Here is an 18598-nt window from a genome sequence, read left to right as displayed (position 1 = left end):
CTCCATAGCTCTGGCATCTCATGCATGCAATGGTTCATTTTCCAGGCACCCATGGCACTGCTTGCTATAAACATGTCCCGACATAGGTAAGATGAAGGTTGGTGGATTGGGCCTACATAATAACTTTAAACATCGCAGAGAATGTGGACATGGCATTCGTCTTCATGGTAATTTAAAAAATTGCTGATATGAAATCTCAGTTATTCAAGGATACATTGTGTTCACAGAAAAGCATCTAGGCAGCTTTTCACATAATACTTATGGTAAGTATTGTCTTTTCAGATATTTTTTTTGCCTCAGATATTTTGATGGCATGCAGACTTGGCATCACAATAAATAGAGACATTGAGTCTTCATAGTTTTATCTCTTGAGCCCATCTGGTTTGAAGTAGTTGACAACAAGCAGGAAAGGGAATAGAATGAAAGACTCACTTCATATTTGCTGAAATAAAAGAAATGTGGAAGGTAGTGTTCAAATAAAATCACCCTAGGAGGAGGGTCACTGCACTCCCCTCTCACTACCCCTCCTCTGCCCTTCTAAGATGATTGGAACAGAAGGGTTTCGCCTGCAGCCCCTGCACCCTCAGCTCTGCCCACTGTTGGAGCTCATACCCCAGCCAAAAGGTAGCTGAGGCAGGCAGGCTGGAGCACGGAGGGAGAACAGAAACTGGAATGAGGGACAGTGGGAGCACTGAGCAAGCAAAGTGAAAAAGCAAACACAAATGCAGAGCCCTTGTGCATTAACCAAGCTAAAACCATTGAAAAACTTAGTGCAAACACCTTGCGTGAAGGTACGTAAGTAAGTTTTACATGTTGTTTATTCCCGTTTTTACATCCTTTTGCAATTTACAGATACAGCCCTAGGACTTCCGGTTGAATACCTGAGCGCTTGTGCAATGACCCCTATTGCAGACAGGTACAGAACAGCAGTAGCACCAGCAGTGTCCTGCCCTGCCCACTGAAACAAGCGGTGGGTTGGTCACCAGAACTAGCTTCCATGAGGGTATACTAGGCTGCAGGAGAACATCCTTTCCTTCTCCAGCTACCAACAACCACCAAGAGCTGTGCATACAGGAACTACAAAATTCCCTAACTAGACCTCAGGCTAGAAGAGATGTAAACGGGCACTTGGGTTTCCCAATGAGGCACATGATACTGAAATGTCCATCCTCCCACAGAGGTGATGAGAGGCCAGCCTTTATCAGCTACAGAATCATTCTGGGAGCACAAGATGGAAGGAAGTTGCTATACAAGTTTGCATTATTTTACACCATGCAGCAGCTAGCCTTGAAATGCACACACACTCTTTCCTCCCGTGCTGCTCTATCTCCTTATGGAGCTAGGTCCTAAATCTGATTTTTCTGGCTTTTGCTCTTAATCACTTTGTTACTAGTTCAAATTTGCAATTTTAACCTACATAGAAGTGATTTATTATAATTATTTTGTATAGGCTGCTCTTCATAAACTTTTTTTTTTTTTTTTAATCTGGAAAAACATTTAATTTCCCATATGGAAAGAACACATTTATCATACTTTACTGGAATATACTTGGCCGACTATTGCACATATATGCAAAACATATGTGACATATTAAAGGCTGAATTTCATAAAACAGAAATGCTATGAAATGTGATATAATAAATATATTACACACACATATGTGACCAATTTATAAAACTATGGTATCTTTGGTAAATTTATAATAGGTCATTTCTATTAATGTGAGGGGAATTAGTGCATTTTTCTGCAACATGCAACACATACAGCACTCCACACAGAATTCCTGAAGGGAGGTGGACCTTTGGAAAGCAGACTTGCACATGTACATATATAGTGTATGTGAGACATGTCCATAGTTTCCAATATTAATGTATACCTTCAAAACTAGCTCTTGTTTTTGCACTGATTGTGTGTACAACATACTGGACAGAAAAAAAAAATCAAATACTTTTCTTGGGAGATTAGCAAACCTCTGATAATCTAACTAATATTCCCACAGAAAATGGGTCTCACATTTTATAAGCACACGCTGTGCTCATGATAATGGCCAGTAACAGAAACCTTTGGGTCCAGACACTTTCATCTAGTTGTGTCAAACTCTTATGTAAATTAAATATCTTACTAAGCAACTGAAATTGAGTAATTAAATCAAGAAAACAACCTGCATAGGTTTAGAAAAAGTTACATACATACATAAGTCTCTACACCCATCCGCTGGATGCTTCATAATACCAGCTTATGGCTGAATTATTGCTGGCTGATTATCCTCAAATTCTAACTCAAATATTATTGCCCTTCCCTATTGATGCCTGTGTGCTTCAAAGACCACGCCTTTGCTTTATAAAACAAATCTATATGTTTCTCTCAGAACGCATATTTGAAAGCTTGGGCAAAAGTTCTCTACGGGTTCATTTTTCCGCACGTGCATGCGCCAATCCCCGCGATGCCCAACTTTTCCCTCTGGAGGGAGCTTGCTCTTCAAGCACGGCCGGATAGGGCTGCGCCTCTGCAGCATCCTCATTCACCGGAACTGCGGTGCGGAGATACCCACATGGACCTCCCACGCCCCCGGGGCAACACAGCGTCTCCTGGCAACAGAGGACGATTAACACGATTGCAGGGCAGGCCATCGCACCGTCTCACCACTCTGCCAGCAAAAAAGCGTTTGTTTTCAACCCAGCATGAAACTGAACGTAAGTAAAAGCAACAAGCATCAGACCATGCGTCTGCACACACACGCTATTCCCCCACCCTCCATCCCAGCCGTGTTCAACCGACTCACAGCAACTTTCTCAGCTCCTTGGACAAGGGCGCTACAACTCGCTTTGCAAGTACTGCTGCGTTACAGCCTCCAGCTTCCTCCGACCAGCAGGGCTCAGCCTGCGTCCCCCAAACCTAACCTGTGGGTGCCTAACTTCTTTCCAACGGCCACAGGGATCCATTTACATAGGCAGGATGTTGCACACCACGAGTGAACCTGCTTTTCTTATTCCTTTCAGATCAGATCAAGGTGCAACTGTCCCTTGGCCAGGGACCCAGGCATCACAAGATGAAACCTACTTACTGGAGAGAAGGAGGTCTGCTTGGCAGGGGAACAGCACACCAGCCAAGATGGCCCTGAGCCATGCAGCCCCACTAGCCACGGCTCCTTGTAGGGATACACTAGAAAGCCCCCAGCCCACGGGAGATCTACGATGTGTCTCAAGGGCCTGGTGACTGCAAAATGCCTTTTTATGTTTAGTGCAGCCCTCGAGTCATTCTCCACACTGAAACCCACTGTCACACAGTCTGCAGAAGGAAACCAGAGTACTTCTTTCCCTGGCAATGGCCATGTGTGCACCTGCTTGAGACTGAAGAAATGCCAAGGCCCCAGAATGCTGTGAGGCATCTTCTGGGGACCAACCTCACCTAGTTGTGTAGTTCTAGGGTCTCCCTGAACAGGAGGAAAGATTTAAAAGAATGTCCATGAAGTGTGCAAATTATATGTATGAACACTGCAAGCACACCTAAGTCTCCTCCCCATGCTCCTATCCTACATTGAATTTAGTCAGATCCATTAGTAAGGAAAAAATACAATCAACAATAACAAAAAAAAACATTCCTAAAAACCTGAGCTATCCCCAGTGTCTGAGGTAGGTGATGAAGCAATGATTTCTCTTGTTTCACCTGTGGGTGCCTATATTTACCCACTGAGGTAAGTGAGGCAGTTTTCAGATCCTTGGAGCAATCAGCAAATTCAGCCTGTACCTCTGGAAAACGGAGCCACATGGCTAATTTATTCACTAGCCCTATTTGGAAGAGACAAAAGGTGTTTGTAACCTCTGTGCTTGGGACTGTTTTACCAGCAGCTTTTAAATACACAGTGTTATGTGTGACTTGAGGCAACCATAAGTGGAAGCACTGTCTGGAAATGCTGCAGCCTTCTTTCTGACTAGGTGCCACGGACCTTGGTGACACCGTGTACTGCATGGAGGTTTAACATACATGTAATCAAATTGTACAAAGTAATTTTTCAAATGAAACAGCAATAAATATACATAAGACATGGCTGTACACAATAAACTTTGGCTAACTGGCTGACAGGTAACATCATTGAAGTGTTACAGCTCTTATATGATTTTCTGCACTTTGAATAATAGAAGCCTTCTGAAAATTACATAAACTCAAAGTGCAGTGTTATGGGGGTTTTGTTTGTTTGAAAGTGATTTTTTGTTGTGAAAGAAAAACAACGCTGCTTGCTTTCCATATCTGTAACACTCCCATCCAGTGAGATAGGCACAGCAATACAAAGTGGAAACACTAGTCAAAGCCCCAAAGCAGCACAATGTGAAATGGACTGCTGACATGCTTAATACTAACATATATAAGCACCCTGCATGTTGATAGCCTAAAAGCCAGGTTAGAAATACTATTTTAATAGTTAAAACTGTAGTATTAATACAGCTGCATGGTCTCTTCCCATTCAGACACAGGACTTCTGTAGTGGTTCCTCTAACACAGAGGACAGATACGCTAGTGATCTTGAGAGCCCACTGCCCACAGCCATAGGTTGAAGTTCTATGATTTTTTTCTTCTTCTAATGGAGATTAATTAAATTTCCTAGAACCATGCAAGGACCTTGAGCCATCTGCAAGAGCACAGTTTAGTCCTGGTGTCTTGCATCATGCAGTCCCCTCGGCTCTTGTGCAGTAAGTACATTCCAGGAGGTGTGTGGCCAGTCTGCACTGATGCAGATGCAACTGCTTACCAATGCAAACATAAGTGTGCTGTGCCCATTGCAAGCTGGGACCCCAGCCCTGCAAGCTGCTGCACCATGATAGATCACCATAACCACGGGCAGCCCCAGCAACCAGGGAGCAAGCAACAAACAGCCTGTAGAGATTCACTATTTGCTCCAACTGAACACCTCCAGTTTAGTATTCCTCCTTATTTAAGTGACTTTGTGTTGTAGGGGAGGGTTAGACTGCAGAGCAGACAAACTGACAAATACACACAAGTAATCGAACAATAAATGAAAGAAAGAAAGGAGAGGAAAAACATTTATAAATGTCACTGTCCAATGTCTTTTCAATTTAAAAGAAATAAGATTATCTACACATATCGACAAATATCTACACGTATCTACACTTTGCAGATATGATTCTTTGGTTATCTTCACTTTTTTTCCTACACTGCAACTATCAAGAACAAAAAAAAAAGTGTATAACCTTTGAAAGAAAAAATAAATATAACAACTTCATTAAACATTTGACCAAAGCTTTGGCACTAATCAGTATACAGATTAACAAGTCATACTGAAAACTCTGAAATAACAGCGGCAAAGCAACAGAGCACATCCAAGAGCCATTTCCCACTGACTACTAATGAGCATAAAGCTATTTTACAACAACCTTTCTGAGAACGTTATGATTTAGTCAGACACTAAGAATCTCACAATTCACTGCAAATATCAAATAAAATACATTTTTCTTGCACAAGTCTTTTTCATGGATCCAGATATATTTTTTTTTATAACAGAAAAAAAAAAATACATAAAATACTCATGTTAGCCTGTATCTCTTCTTCAACCCCTCCAAAAAGTTTTGGAAGCCCAAAGCCCACTGCCAGAGACGGAATAAACTTTACTATTAACACTGCCACCTGCACAAGGAAACAATTATGTTTTAAAAAGTTTGTAGTGAAAATACACAAACATGGATGAATAGAGGACTTAAAAATATATATAAAACCCCACAGAGTCACATGGAAGAATCAGAAAAGTCTTCATAATACTGTATACCAACACAGCTGAGGAGTTGCTCTATACCTTCTCTGAACACAAAGGGACTGCTATTTGGTAAGCATCTGACAAAACCCACAAGTCAACTATTCAAAACAACATCACTGGAGAAACTGTGATGAATAGGCCCTTATTAAAGGAAAAAAAAAAAAAAAGGAAAAAGTACTTACCAGCTCTAAGAGGGAGATGCAGCAAGCAGGCAGATGCAGAATAGGTGCTTTGGGACTACTGCAGTTTGGGTCAGTCAAATATAAGGGGAGAGGCATTCTGGGAAAAAACCGCTGAAGTTCCTCTAAAAGGCACCTCTCAACGGGAGACCATAAAGAGCTCGGGAAGGCAGTACTGTAAGGCTGCCTGGGAAGCTGCCAGTTTACAGACTATTGCTGAGAATACACAGCCTAAACTCCACGAGTATTTCCCCCCACCAACCCACCCCCCCGCCTCGGAGGCTGTTTTTTAAACCTTAGCATCCATTGTTGTGGAAACAAGAAGCTGTATGTGCCCTTGGCCATGGGCTCTTCTCAACAGCTCCAGAAAACGCTGTTGTGGTTGGGTTGCCCCAATAAACCCCAAAACCCACGAGCTGGCCAGCACTGGGGAGGGGAGAAGTCGAAAATTCAAAGTGTTCCCAAGCTAAACTCTGCTTTCTCAGAGAACCGAATCAACTGTGAACAAGGCCAAGGATCCCCGAGATAAAAGAGAGACTTGTATCGACATGTGCAGAATCACAATCCACCCCCAGGGCCTGCCACTGTGGGAGGCTGGTGTCCGGCAGTCCTCACAGCCAGCCCTCAGCCCTCCCCACCCGGTGCACGAACAGCTGGGCCAGGAAACAACCCTGGCACGACCAAAACTGGTGGCAAAACCAGATCTCCATCAGATGACCCTGCAGGAGAGTAAGAAGGGGGCAAATCACCTCACCGCTGCCGCCTCCCCGTCTTCCCACCGCTTCCCAGCGGCTCGGCTGTCCTCGGTGCCCGGCGCATTCGCGGGGAATTCGCAAGAACGGAGGAGCGGGGTTAGGGAGAAGGGAGACAACGACATATGGCTTCATTTATCAAAGTGCAGCTGCGGGTCACACCGCGACGGGCAGCAGCCGGCACCCCCAGCCCCTCGCCACACGCCGCTAACGCCCGCCCTCGCGACCTGCCGACCGTTGGGGAGACAGAGGGGGCCGCGGCGTCCTGCGATTGGGCGCTCCGGTTGTCGATCAGGTCAACCTGGCCTATCAGCTCACTCGTAAGGCGGGAAGAGAGGGAAAGGCGGGAAGGGGGGGGGAGGACGGTAACGGTCGCGGCACGCGCGGCCGCCATAGTCTCTCGCGCCGTCGGCCGCCCCGCGGGGCGCGCGCGGCGCCGTTATCTGGGCCCGTAGTCGTAGCTGGCGGGCGCGCCGGCCGACGAGTACATGTTGGCGGCCGCTGCCGCCGCCGCCGCCGCGTTCATGTGGTGGTGGTGGTGGTGGTGGTGGTAGCTGTGCCCGCGGATGCTGGGGAGGGGGTACGGGGCGGGCCGGCTCTTCGCCCCCAGGTAGTGGTCGTAGGCGGCGGCCGCCGCCGGCGGGTACTTGTAGGGGTGATGGTGGAGGGGCTCCGAGGCGGCGGGCTCCAGGCGCAGTTCGTGGTGGGGCGGGCTGGGCCGGCCGCCCCCCGCGCCGCCCAAGGGCACCAGGCCGGCGCCGCCCGGCAGCGCGGGGCTGAGCACGCGGGACATGAGCTGCTGGTGCGCGGCCTCGGCGTGCAGCGGGGTCGCGCCCGCCGCCTCCCGCTCGTACTCCCGCCGGCTCTCGGCAGCATCTGCGGGGATACACAGCGTCAGCACCGCCGCCCCCCACGGGACAGGCTTTAAATAATCAATTTAAATAACTTGAAAACAAAAAAACAAAAACAAGCGGTGCGCGAAGATAAAAGCGAGGCTTGCAAGTGAAGTGTGCAGCAGCAGCAGCCGGGGCTTGTGGGACAGGACCTTCCGACTGATAAATGGAGCTGAAGTGACTGACAAGCCGGTACACGCCTGAAATTTTTGCAATTGTGTAACACTAAACAAATACAGACTTCCCTTTATTTTGCAGGCCCGGAGTGTGTTGGAAGAAAGGCCCTCGGTTGTCTTTGCAGTTGTTTGCGTAATGGAAAAGGAGTCAATGGGCAGAGGTGCTGTTCGACCTGACTGCAGCTCCTGAATGGGAGCGGGTCGGCCCTGAGCACACGGCTGGGGGCGTTAAAAGGGCGATGCAAGGACGAGCCAGTGGCCCTCACTGCATCCCTGGCTGAAAAGCTGAGTGTGCTGTTGAAAAGTAGAAAATGGGACACTTAAGGAAAGGGGCAGCGTTTTTTAAAGCAGCAAAGTTGCTTAAGCACAACAGTGAATGTTTTAGACCTAGGAAGGTGTCTGATTTTGTTTAAAAAATAGGTGGCAGCGCAAGCTTGTTAGCAGTGGAGCTGTGCCTGCTGCAGGCAGCTGTGCACCAGCACTGTGGGCAGGGCTGCCCCAAGCATGCATGTGCCAAGGCCAGCAGGTCCAGGGTGACAGGCTGGCCTGGCTGTTTGGGGCTCTCACCTTTCTCTGTCCCGTTTTGGTGGGCTGGGGAAGACACTGGATTCCGAGATCTGGCAAAAGCACTCATGAGGGGAAGGGCCCCTGGCCTGTGATTCCTGGGCCTGGAAAAAAAACAAAAGGGGGAGAAGTCATAAAGACCCAAAGGTCCAACATGGTGAGCACTTGGAGTATTGCTGCTGTGAGCTGCAGCTGGCAAATGGGGCCTGACCCAGTGTAACCCAAAGTCCATGCAAGCCTTGTACACATGTAAGCTGGCCAGGTGCATGCGAAACTGAGAGTGGGGTGTAGTTATAGTCAATAAAGATGCAGCCTTACCAGTCCTCAGGGTCGCAGTCCCGGAATCCCTTGGCAAAAGGGTTGCTGGCGATTTTCAGCTGTGTGATCTGTAAGGAGAAGCAGGGAAATGTCTCAAAGCAGCATGCACAGGGCTCCCTGCTCAGCCAGCCAGCATGTCCCTGACCAAGCTTTGGGACTCAGCAGTGCCTGGTGTAACCAAGAGGGCCCAGGTGGCCGGGGAGCTGGGACACTCTCTCTGTCACAGAGCACAAACACGTGCCTTCCCTCTGCTGGAAAATTCAGGCCCGTATGCTGTCCAGTGTGAGCTCAAGGCAAAGGGAGAAGCAGCCCAAGTCAGCTGCAAAAGCTGGGTAAATGCACTTGCAAGAAAATGCCACATTATATGGGTCACCACCGGAGCAGCTAAGACAAATCACTGGATAAATCATACTTATGTATTTATTTAATTCGCCGGGGAGAAGGCAGGACATTTTCTATATTTAAGCAAATCCACGGATAAAGTATGTGATTGTGAGTTTCCGGAATGGGTTGAAAAACAAACTTTAAGCCCCTCAGTGACAGTTCCAGCCTTAGAGGTCAAATTGATAGAAAGCAGGAGAGAAAGAGCAGCTGTCCGGAGCCATCAGGCAAATGCCAGCCAGGGAGGGACTCCGGAGCTCCTTAAAGGGACAGCCTTGCTCCAGCCCCGCTGTCTCTCCAGGGCGGGGTGTTGGTCCAACCAGAGCATCCCGGGGAGACCCCTGATCGACTTGCTCAGAGCTACTGCAGAAGGTGGCACCGCCACCGGCTGCTCGGGGGCAGCCCCACGACCCAGCCTCGGCTATGTCTGCGGCATCAGTGCGGAGCAAGGAGAACCCCCGCTATGAAATCGTATTTGCACTTGCGGCTGGGATTCCTGCTCTATGCATTGATGCGATTTAAAGAAGCAATTGAATTAACTGCTGCCCAGAAATCCGTATCTTACTGGGGGGAAGGGGGAGGGTTGCTTTGTTTTGGGGTTTTTTTTTCGGTTTTTAACATATAATTATATTCTGGGAAGGCACAGACAGCTACGAGTATAGTGAAGTAAATTTGCAGATTTATCCAAACAAATTGTGAGTGACATTTCGCAGCGGGAAGCCTGTAGTTTCCCAACCAGCCCCAGTCTCGGGTTTACATAGGTAATGAGGTCCCCCGGGCGGGGGGAAGCTGGCGAAAGGTTTGGAGCTCACGTCGCTTCCTCGGCGTGCAGCGGTGCAGCTCTGCACGGCTACCCAGCTATCGGGTTCCTTGCGGGGCCCGGAATGAGTTTAGCAGATGGGGAGGAGGAGGCGGGAACACCCCCGGACGTCCCAGCCGGACACCCACAACCGGGCGAAGGGGCTGAGCCAGCGCCGGGTGCGCCCGTGGTACCTCCGGGGCGACCCCAACCACCCTCTTTCGTTGCCCTGGGCCGCGCTGCCGCCTCACCCGGTGGTTCTGGTAGGCGGTCACGGCTGTGAAGCGCGTTTCCTCGAAGACGAAAGTTTTGAAGTTCTCCTCCGCGTATTTCTCGCTGTCTTTCCGGGGGTCCACGTAGACCACGTGAAAACGTGGCTGGTATCTGTGCATGGAGTTCAAAATGATCTGAATGATAAAACGAGCAAGGAGACAATAACTGATCCAGGCGGAGCATGGAGAGACGAGAGCGCAGCCCCCGGCCTTGCCAGCTCCCCTGTCCGGGGCAGCCGCGGGGCTGGGGCAGGACGGGGGCGCGGAGGGCAGACAGGGCGGTAATCACGGCGGGGAGTTCCCCCCGGTGCAGCCCCGTGTTTGACACCTTCCCCCGGGAACACTTACATGCCCGTTGTCATCCAGCAAATTGTTGGTCAGTTTGAGCTTATCGAAAGAAACGATCTGCTTCATCCACTGTGCCCCTTTCGCCGGGGAGTCCGGGTGGTAGTGCACCCTCCCGGGGGTGGCAGGGTCGGCTTTGCCAGCCACCAGCCAGGAGGAGCTGTGGAAGGCGTACCTGCCGGGGGGAAAGGGACCCTCAGCCGCAGCCCAGGGGGTGTCCGCGGGGCTGCAACATCCCGTGTGCCCACAGGATCAGGTCCGGGAGGGTCCCCAAGGCCCAGTGAAAGGGAAGCACTGCCTCCCTCATCGCTCCTGCTACGTATGGCACCGAGAGAAACGTCTGCTTGTTGTGTGTGGGGGGAAATAACATTTTATCAAGTCACCAAAGGAACTGGTGGCAGAGGAACCTGCAGGATGGAGGAAACTTACAGCTACCTCTGCAGGTTTGGGAGAGAAGCCACAAAAGCCACCCCTTTCTCTTTAAAAAAAGGTGGCTTTAAGTGAAGAGTGGAAATTTATGTGTGGATTAACAGCAGGTCCAAAGTTTAGCAGCCTTGTTGCAGTCTTTCAAATTACATATTCAACAGTAACATTTAAAACAGATAAACCAATCTTCTATACGCGTGTTTACTTTAAAAGCCAGTGTTTGCACAGGGGGAATTAGACACCATTGGACTCAAGCAGAAACATTACTTTTTAAAGATATACTCAATTAGATGTTATATATCCCACTTCCCTTGACAAGCAAACATTTCTAGGACGCCCTGAGAATTTGGATATCTGTCTAAATATTTATATATCGGACCCTGGTGATGCCTATGAGGGCTGCCTGCTCGGCATCCTGATCTCAAGCTAAATACATAATGTGCCTTTCACTGTCTTTAATTTGAAGGGGTTACAAACCAGACCACATCACTGCCTCAGGAGTCACCTATTTCCAAGGCCTTCCTACGATACCACTGGAAACAAGGGCAGGGCTTTGTGGCTTGGACAGCCAGTGCCTTTCCAGATTACAAACCCCACTCTCTTCAGCCAACGGGCTCCCCGGCAAGCACGGTGCAGTCCTGGGATGCCAACAGGGCTGACACTGCCGAGCCAACTGCCCCAGCACTCAAGAAGCACCGGGGGCATTTTTATTATGGGGGAATGGGCACTTGCCAGGTGGAGATGGAGAGCAGCAGGGGGGGGAGAGGGCTTTCCCGGGCAGGACAAGGCGGCTCCTGCTCTGCTGCCCCGCAGGAACCTGCATTTCTGCTTGCCCCGGTGTGGTGCTGGTTGCTCCTGGCATTGTGCAGAAGTCGAGGGGAACCCTGGGGGCCCCACTCCCAGCCACAAACTCCTTGCAACAGTGTGAAACGTACCCCAGGGCGGCCGCATCCCGTACACAACAACACATGTCGTGCCGAGGGGCACATCCCCGAGCCTCCGGAGGGCAGGGGTGGGCAGTGACCCGCCGGCCCCTAAGGCGCTGTGCACCGCGGGTGTTACTTGCCGGTATCTCTTGTCGTCCACGGGGACGAAATCCATGAGGAGCATGTAGTCAGCCATGGGGTCCATCCCGAATATCTTCACCTGGAAGGTGGGGAACATGCGCCTGGCAGAGAAAGGAAAGAGAGGAGAGCTGAGCTGAGAGGCAGCGAGGAGCTCGAGGAGTTGGCGTAATACCCACACCCTCCCCGGCCCTGGGCTGCTCAGGGTCGGGTGCAGGGACTCCCGCAGCCTTCCCGGCCCTTCCCCTCCAGCTGCCCCGGCATATGCTCGGTTGCGATTTTAAGTCCTCCTGCAAGAACCACCATCCGGAACGGGAGGAAAAGACAGATGCGGCCGGGTAACGTAAGGAGAGGGGCTGCCGTGTCCCCAGTCCTCGGCAGCATCCCGAAGGACGAACCGAGGCAAGGCGGGCCAGCCCTGCCTCTCCGCCCGCTCTGGGACTGCTTGTGTCGGACACCCGAAAGGCTTGGGGAGATACAAGTGAAAACAATTTTCTCCCCGCGGTTTCGCAGTCCCTCCAGCTGACCTGACTTGAAGCAGATGCAAGACATTACCCTGTCTCCGGGCCCACACCTGAGACGCAGGCAGAGCCCCGGGAGGCTCGGGCAGAGCAGGGGGGGCATGTCTAGAACCGCCTGCGGGCGACACGAAGGAACGGATTCACGTTTACGCAGTTTCTGCCCCCCCAGATCTGCGCCCGTGTTAAAACAGCAGTTACGGTTGCAGCGTGGTCCCTGAGGCCGGCGGGAGATCCGCCGTGGCCTGGAGGGGCAAACGCATCTCCCGGGGGGCAGGAACTAGAGGACAATGGAGATCGCTGAGCGAACCCCCTGACGGTTCCGCTTCGTTGCCAGAGCCTGGTGGGGCTCCTGGTCCGCGCAATTTGTGGAGCAAAAGGAGCGTACGAAGGAGCCTATGATTACGGGCCGGGGCAGGTTGGGGTCCCCGCAACACACACACATGGCTGTTCCCGCTGCTCTGCTCCGAGGAGACCCTCGGGGACCCGAGGCCAAGGTGGGGGCACGGGTCCCATGCTCATGGAGGGCACGATTCCTTCGAGGGACTGCAGAGCATAAACGATCGGGGGGGCTAAGGGAAGGGGCCGGGGCGGTCTCTCCATCCCTCCCTCCCTCTGCACACACGGGACAAGGCCCGGCCCGCTGTTCCCCGGCGGGACACGCTGAAGATGAGTCCTTGCCTCGGGTTCGTTACGGCTTCGATTTTGTTCAGTTTTGATTTTTTTTTTGTTTCCCGAGTAGTAAGACAAACGAGCTACAGCAACCGCAATTTCGTGAAGGGGGTTCACATCCGTTGAAAAACCAAACTTCCAACACCTAATGAAAAAACAACCCGATCAAACCCGGACTTCGAGAGCCCCCCCTGGCTCATTCTCGGGGCGCACAATCGGATCGGCTGCACGTCTTCCCGTGTTGTTTTTTTTTGTTGTGTGCCGCTGCTCTCCACCGAGGAGAGGCTGCCTGCCTACACAGCGACCAGGGCGATGGGGCAGTGGGGCTGTGGCGCCGCAGCTCCCTCCAGTCCGGGCCTGGCCCTGCCGGGCAGTATCAGGATCGGACGACCACGTCTCCCTCTCTATAACGCTTTAGCAAACTCTGGAGGTCGTTTCCAATCGCTCTTTCTGATATTATTTTGAAAGTTGTAAAAGCCCCCATTAGCTCTAGTTCCGGTGTTTCTTGTTTTAAAACTTAGTTTTAAAACAAACAACCCGAGATAATAAGACCCACCTAGACAAACAGCAGGGCCAGCTCAGGGGCGCTGGGAGAGGAAAAGCTTTTCAGTGCCTTCCTTGAGCCTTCTCCTGCTCGTTTTACCCCGTTTTCTCCAGTTTTTACCCGCCTGTCTAGAGCTTTGTCGGTTACACGAAGTAAACGAAGAGGAGAGGGAAACAACCCTTGATTCAAATCGAATTGGTTAATTTCCGAGCCCTTTTGGCGTGGGGTATTTGCAATCCTTTAGCTGTTCTGGGAAAGCGAAGAAAGCCAGGTCGAACATCTCCTGTTTGCAGAAAGCCTCCGCCTGGAGACTGAACGACCTTTTCCGCTAAGGAAAGCCGCGCCGAGCCCGGCGCCGGGCTCGGGTGCTGCGGCCGGAGACAGCAAGTTGCTCGACCCGGCGCCGGGGCAGGCACCGTCTGCGGGAAATCACGCCCGGGACACGGCAGCGCAGCGCCGGCCCCTCAGCCAGCTGCTTTTCCACCGGGCACCGCAGTAATTTATTTTACTTTAGCAAACTTCTAATAAAAAATTTAAAAAGAAAAATAAACCAAACAAACCAAACAACAACAAAAAAATCCCAAACGACTTTGTATATATAAATATATGTAATTTTTTTACACCTTCGGGACCCTTAAATCCGCCGGAGGGACAGCGGGAGCGCAAGGCTGCAGTCGTCGCTTGCGCTGGGCCCTTTCGGAGCGAAGCCCGAGCAGCCGCGTTGTGCCCTTCTCCTCCAGCAACGGGGGCTGCGGCACTGCCTGGGGCTCCAGTTGCTGCCGCTGCAGCCTTCCCCGGGGCTAACTGAAAGCAGGCACTAGGGAATTTGTTATTTTGTTTGTTTTTCTTTTATACCCCCCCCGCCGGATCACTTTAAATCAAGAGAAGAGACCAGAGCCTGAGCAATGCAATCCCCTGGAAAGCAGCCTTTGCCCGGAGCCAGCGCGGGGAAATCTCCGCAGCTCTCCCCGAGCCGCCGCGGCCACGGCGCTTCCCACCAATCACAATTAAATACAGTAATTAAGAACTGTAACTGGGGCTCCCCTTCTCCCTACAGGTTTTGCTCGTTTCTAACGCGGTCGCATCAGACGCTTTCTTTGTTCCCTGGCCGGTAGCGGGGTCCCAGCCCTGGCCCGCCGAGCCGCCGGCGGAACCGAAAGGGGCCAAGGAGAGCCGAGCTCAGCCGGACTCGTTACTCGACAGTCGGAAATACAACAGTCCTGGAGGACGTTTCAAAGTGCAGAATGAGCGTCTGTTTGCGTTCCCGCAGGAAGGAAAAGACTTGTCCGTGCTAAAACTTTATCTAGTTACAGGTATTGCAGGATTTTGTTAGCTTTTTCTATACCCCGTGTCGTTGCTGTCCGCTCCGGGAGCAAAGTGTGCCCCGCAAACACGGATTTAAGTCCCGTGTGGAGTAACCGAGAGCCTAAAAGCTCAGCGGAGCACAGAGCCCTTTCCAACCGGGGTGAAACCCGGAGACGGAGCGCACGGCGCGGCTGCTCCGGGCCGGGCCGCCCTACCCGCCGCCCCCCGCACGCCTTCTCCTCCAGCCCGCAGGAGCCGCGCGTTCTTCCCCGCAGCGCCCGAGGCCTTTGGGCGGCAAGAGTTCGCAGATTTCTCCCCGGGAGAAGAGCTAGGATCAAATGACGGCAACCGCCGGGCCGGGCCGCCCCGCAGCTCGCCCTTCGCCAGTCTCGATTTTCCCCCAAACCGCGAATTCAACCGTCTCCGGCCGGGCCCGCGACCGTGCTCTCCCGCCCCGGCTAGCCTGGGTGCCCTCGGCCGCGGGGAGCGGCTGGAAAGCCGGGAGCTCTGCACTGACCTGCCGGCCTTGGTGACGATCATCTCGGTGCCCAGCTGGTTGAACTCGTCCCATAGCGCCTTCATCTCCAGCTGGACGCTCACGTTGGCCACCTTCGGGTTCTTCTTCACGGGCGCCTTGGCCGCGGCGGTCGCCCCCGCGGAGCAGCCTGAGACGGCGGCCGGCCCGGCCGCGGCTCCCCCGGCGCCCTCGGGAGGCTCGGGGCCTTGGGGCGGCGGGTTGGCCCCGGCTGCCGCCGCCGCCCCGCCGAAGGGGTAGCCGTGCTGAGGCTGGGGCGGGGGGGTGCGGGTGTTGCTGAGCCGTGCAGGGCTCGTAGTGCGGCGGCTCATGCTGTCCGTACGGATCCCCCGGGGAGGGGGAGAGGTGGTACCCCCCGGACGCGTTCAGGCTGCTCAGGCTGTTGGCCGTGAAAGCTGCAACATCGCAAAAATGGGACAGCTGGGTGAGCCAGGGACTGGAGATAGCTGAAATCATTCCAAAAACAGGCGGTCAGGGCTCCGCTCCGGCTCCCGCTTTTCCCCCCCAGCTCCGCGCCGCTCCGCGCGGCCCCCGCCTCCGCGCCGCGCCGGCTCCGCGGGGTGCCCCCTCCGCCTCCTCTCCTGCCCCGCGCCCAGCCCAGCGGGGCGCCTCCCCCTTTCCGCTTTGCTTGGCCCCAGCCCCGCTCCCCCCGGGGCAGGCGGGGAGCTCGCTGCTCCCGCTGCCTGCCTCGGCTTTTTTTTTTTTTTTTTTTTTTTCCCTTGCCTTTTTTTTTTTTCCTCGCCTTTTCAAACCCGAGAGATCTGCCAAGAGCCGTGGCGGTGCAGAGCCCGTGCTATCTCTGCAGAAGGCCTCCCTCGCCGCACACGATTTGGGACAAAGCAAACTTCCCCTCCCGTGTTCCCCACACGTCCTCCCCCCCTCCAAGAAAAAAAAGAAAAAAAAAAAAAAAGAAAGAAAAAAAAAAAGAGGAGAGGGGGGAACTCAAATAAAGAAACCGGTTCTTATTTCCGTGTAGCTACGGTTCTGCAGGTAACGCCCCTCACTCAGGGGCCGCGGCTAACGGGGGAAAATGGATCTGGTTTGGCAGTCCCCCCTTTTTTCTATCCCCAGAAGAGTGAGGGGGAACAGACGGGGACCAGAGCAAAGCTCCGGGTCCGCGCCCAGAAGCGCGGGGACGGGCCCGGCCGCGCAGCCTTCGGCCGCCTGGCCGAGCGGGCCCTGCGGCGAGTGACAGGCCGCCCTGGGAAACGGACACCTCCTTCGGGTCTCTCCGATGCTGAATTGCTCCTCGAGGTCCTAAGGGTCTCATTAATTATTTCCGCCGCGGCCCCCATGCCGGACAGGAGCTGTAGAGCCGAGCCCCAACCCTCCTGTGCTCAGGGCACGGCCGGCGTGGTCGGAGGATGCTCCAGCACCTCCCAAGAGAACCGGGTCCAGGCAGCGAAACCGTCGCAAGCCGCCACCGGGGCACGGGCAGAACTTTAGTCCGCAAGGGAGGGCTGCGGAGGCACGGGCACGCCGGGGGGCAAGGTAAAGCAACCTCCGAGAGGGCCCGAGGGCAGGCCGCGCTCCTTGCGCTCCCCCCGGCCCTGCCGCCGGGCCGGGACGAGTGAAAACACTCCGAAACGCTGTGGCCGGGGGGTCCCGTCCCCGCAGCCCGGCGCGACGCTCACCTTCCATGTCCCTGGTGACAGTGCTGAAGTGCATCTTCTGCGGGTGGCAGCCGGGGCGGGCGGGCGCGCTGCGGCCGCCGCTGCGCTCCTCCAGCGCTCCCTTCTCTGCTTGCTCGGCTGCGGCGGCGACTGAAATCAGAGAGGCGATACTGAAAGCATTTGCCTTGGGAGACAGAGGGCTGTTTTCGTCCATAGGGGAGACACCAATGCAGGAGCAGCAGCCGCGGCAGCCTCCCACCACGAGCCCCCCCTCCCACCCCCTTACTCCCCTCCTTTCTACAGCACCATCCAGGGAGGTGCGAGCGAGACCCCCCTCCTTCCAGACGGGGGGAGGGAAGCTCAAAAAAAAAACCAAAACCAACCACAACAGAAAATAACCCAAACCCTCTGTCCCCCCCGGGAAGGGCGCTGGGGAGCAAGAAACTTCTCGGGGACCCTTTGTAGCCAGCGCCGAGCAACGCAAAGGCTGGATAGAGTCCTGTCAGCAAAGAAGGGACCGGGGCGGGGGGTGTGGAATAAATAAATAACCCCACGAATTTCTTCCCCGGGGTCTCAATTTCTCTCCCCCCAAGTTGGTTCCCTGCGATTTATTAATTTATTTTTCTCTCTTCCCTTCCTCCAACCACCACCTCTTGCTTCTGCCCCCCCGTTCCCCTCCTTTTCTCCTGCACGTAGGGAAAGTGGCTCCCTTATAGGCGCTTTTCCCCATTCAGTGGCTGAGAGGCGTCACATGAAAGCCGGGGGTGTTTGCCTGCAGAAGTGGCGGCGGCGGCTGCGGCGAAAGCGAAGTGAAACTCCTGCCGAGATGGTGTCAAAGGGCTGGGGAGGCCCTTCCCCGCCTCCCGGGCACGGCGAGCGGCCGGCGGGGAGGGATGGGATGTGCTGCGGGGCGGGCGGAGGGGCCGGTGGTGTCAATCACGGCTCCGGGAGCCGGCCGACGGGAAGGGAAGAGCCGAGCCCTGCCGAGCCGAGCCTGGCGTCACGCTGCGGATGTCCGGTACCGAGAGGGGGGATTGCTCCCTTCCTCCAACCCGCATCCACCGCGGGGCTGCGGGCTGTCCCGGGCCGGCAGCGGGGGATCGACGGCTGCGGGGACTCGCAGCCCGACTCGCCGCATCAGGCGGGGACCGGGCACGTCGGGGTGCGCTTCGGACGCAGATACTACTGGCGGCCTCGCCGGAGCGGGATGGGACCCTCCAGCCCCGGGCCACAAAACCCCCAAATTACTCGCCAGCATTTGAGCATTTCCTTCACCGAAAAAAGCGGCCAAAACCGAAAGCAAACGGCGGGAGGGCAGGCGATCCCTTGTCCTGCCCGGCGTGAGAGCCCGCTCGGTAGGCAGCACCTGCACGGCGCGCCTGGCCCGGGGGCCGCTCTTCCCCTGCCGTCAGCGCGGCCGCCTCGGTTCCCCTCCCTGCCCCGGTGACGGTGAGGTGCTACTCACCGCCCGACAC

At 53.9% G+C, this 18598-nt stretch overlaps 1 protein-coding gene across 1 annotated transcript; it reads right to left on the bottom strand.

Annotated features, from left to right (window-relative positions):
• Nucleotides 1-7136: 7136 nt before the first annotated feature.
• On the bottom strand, nt 7137-17337 carry TBX1 (T-box transcription factor 1). Its single transcript, XM_051634302.1, is given in 9 exon segments — nt 7137-7574; nt 8335-8435; nt 8650-8717; nt 10081-10236; nt 10450-10621; nt 11939-12040; nt 15493-15773; nt 15775-15956; nt 17145-17337. Coding segments are annotated over 9 exon segments (1692 nt in total). The 3' UTR covers nt 7137.
• Between the last annotated feature and the right edge of the window lie 1261 nt (nt 17338-18598).

Source organism: Apus apus, chromosome 16 (genome assembly GCF_020740795.1).
Source record: "Apus apus isolate bApuApu2 chromosome 16, bApuApu2.pri.cur, whole genome shotgun sequence".
Lineage (NCBI taxonomy): Eukaryota > Metazoa > Chordata > Aves > Apodiformes > Apodidae > Apus > Apus apus.
Note: the sequence above shows the minus strand (reverse complement) of the source record. Positions and strands in the feature narration are given on the sequence as shown.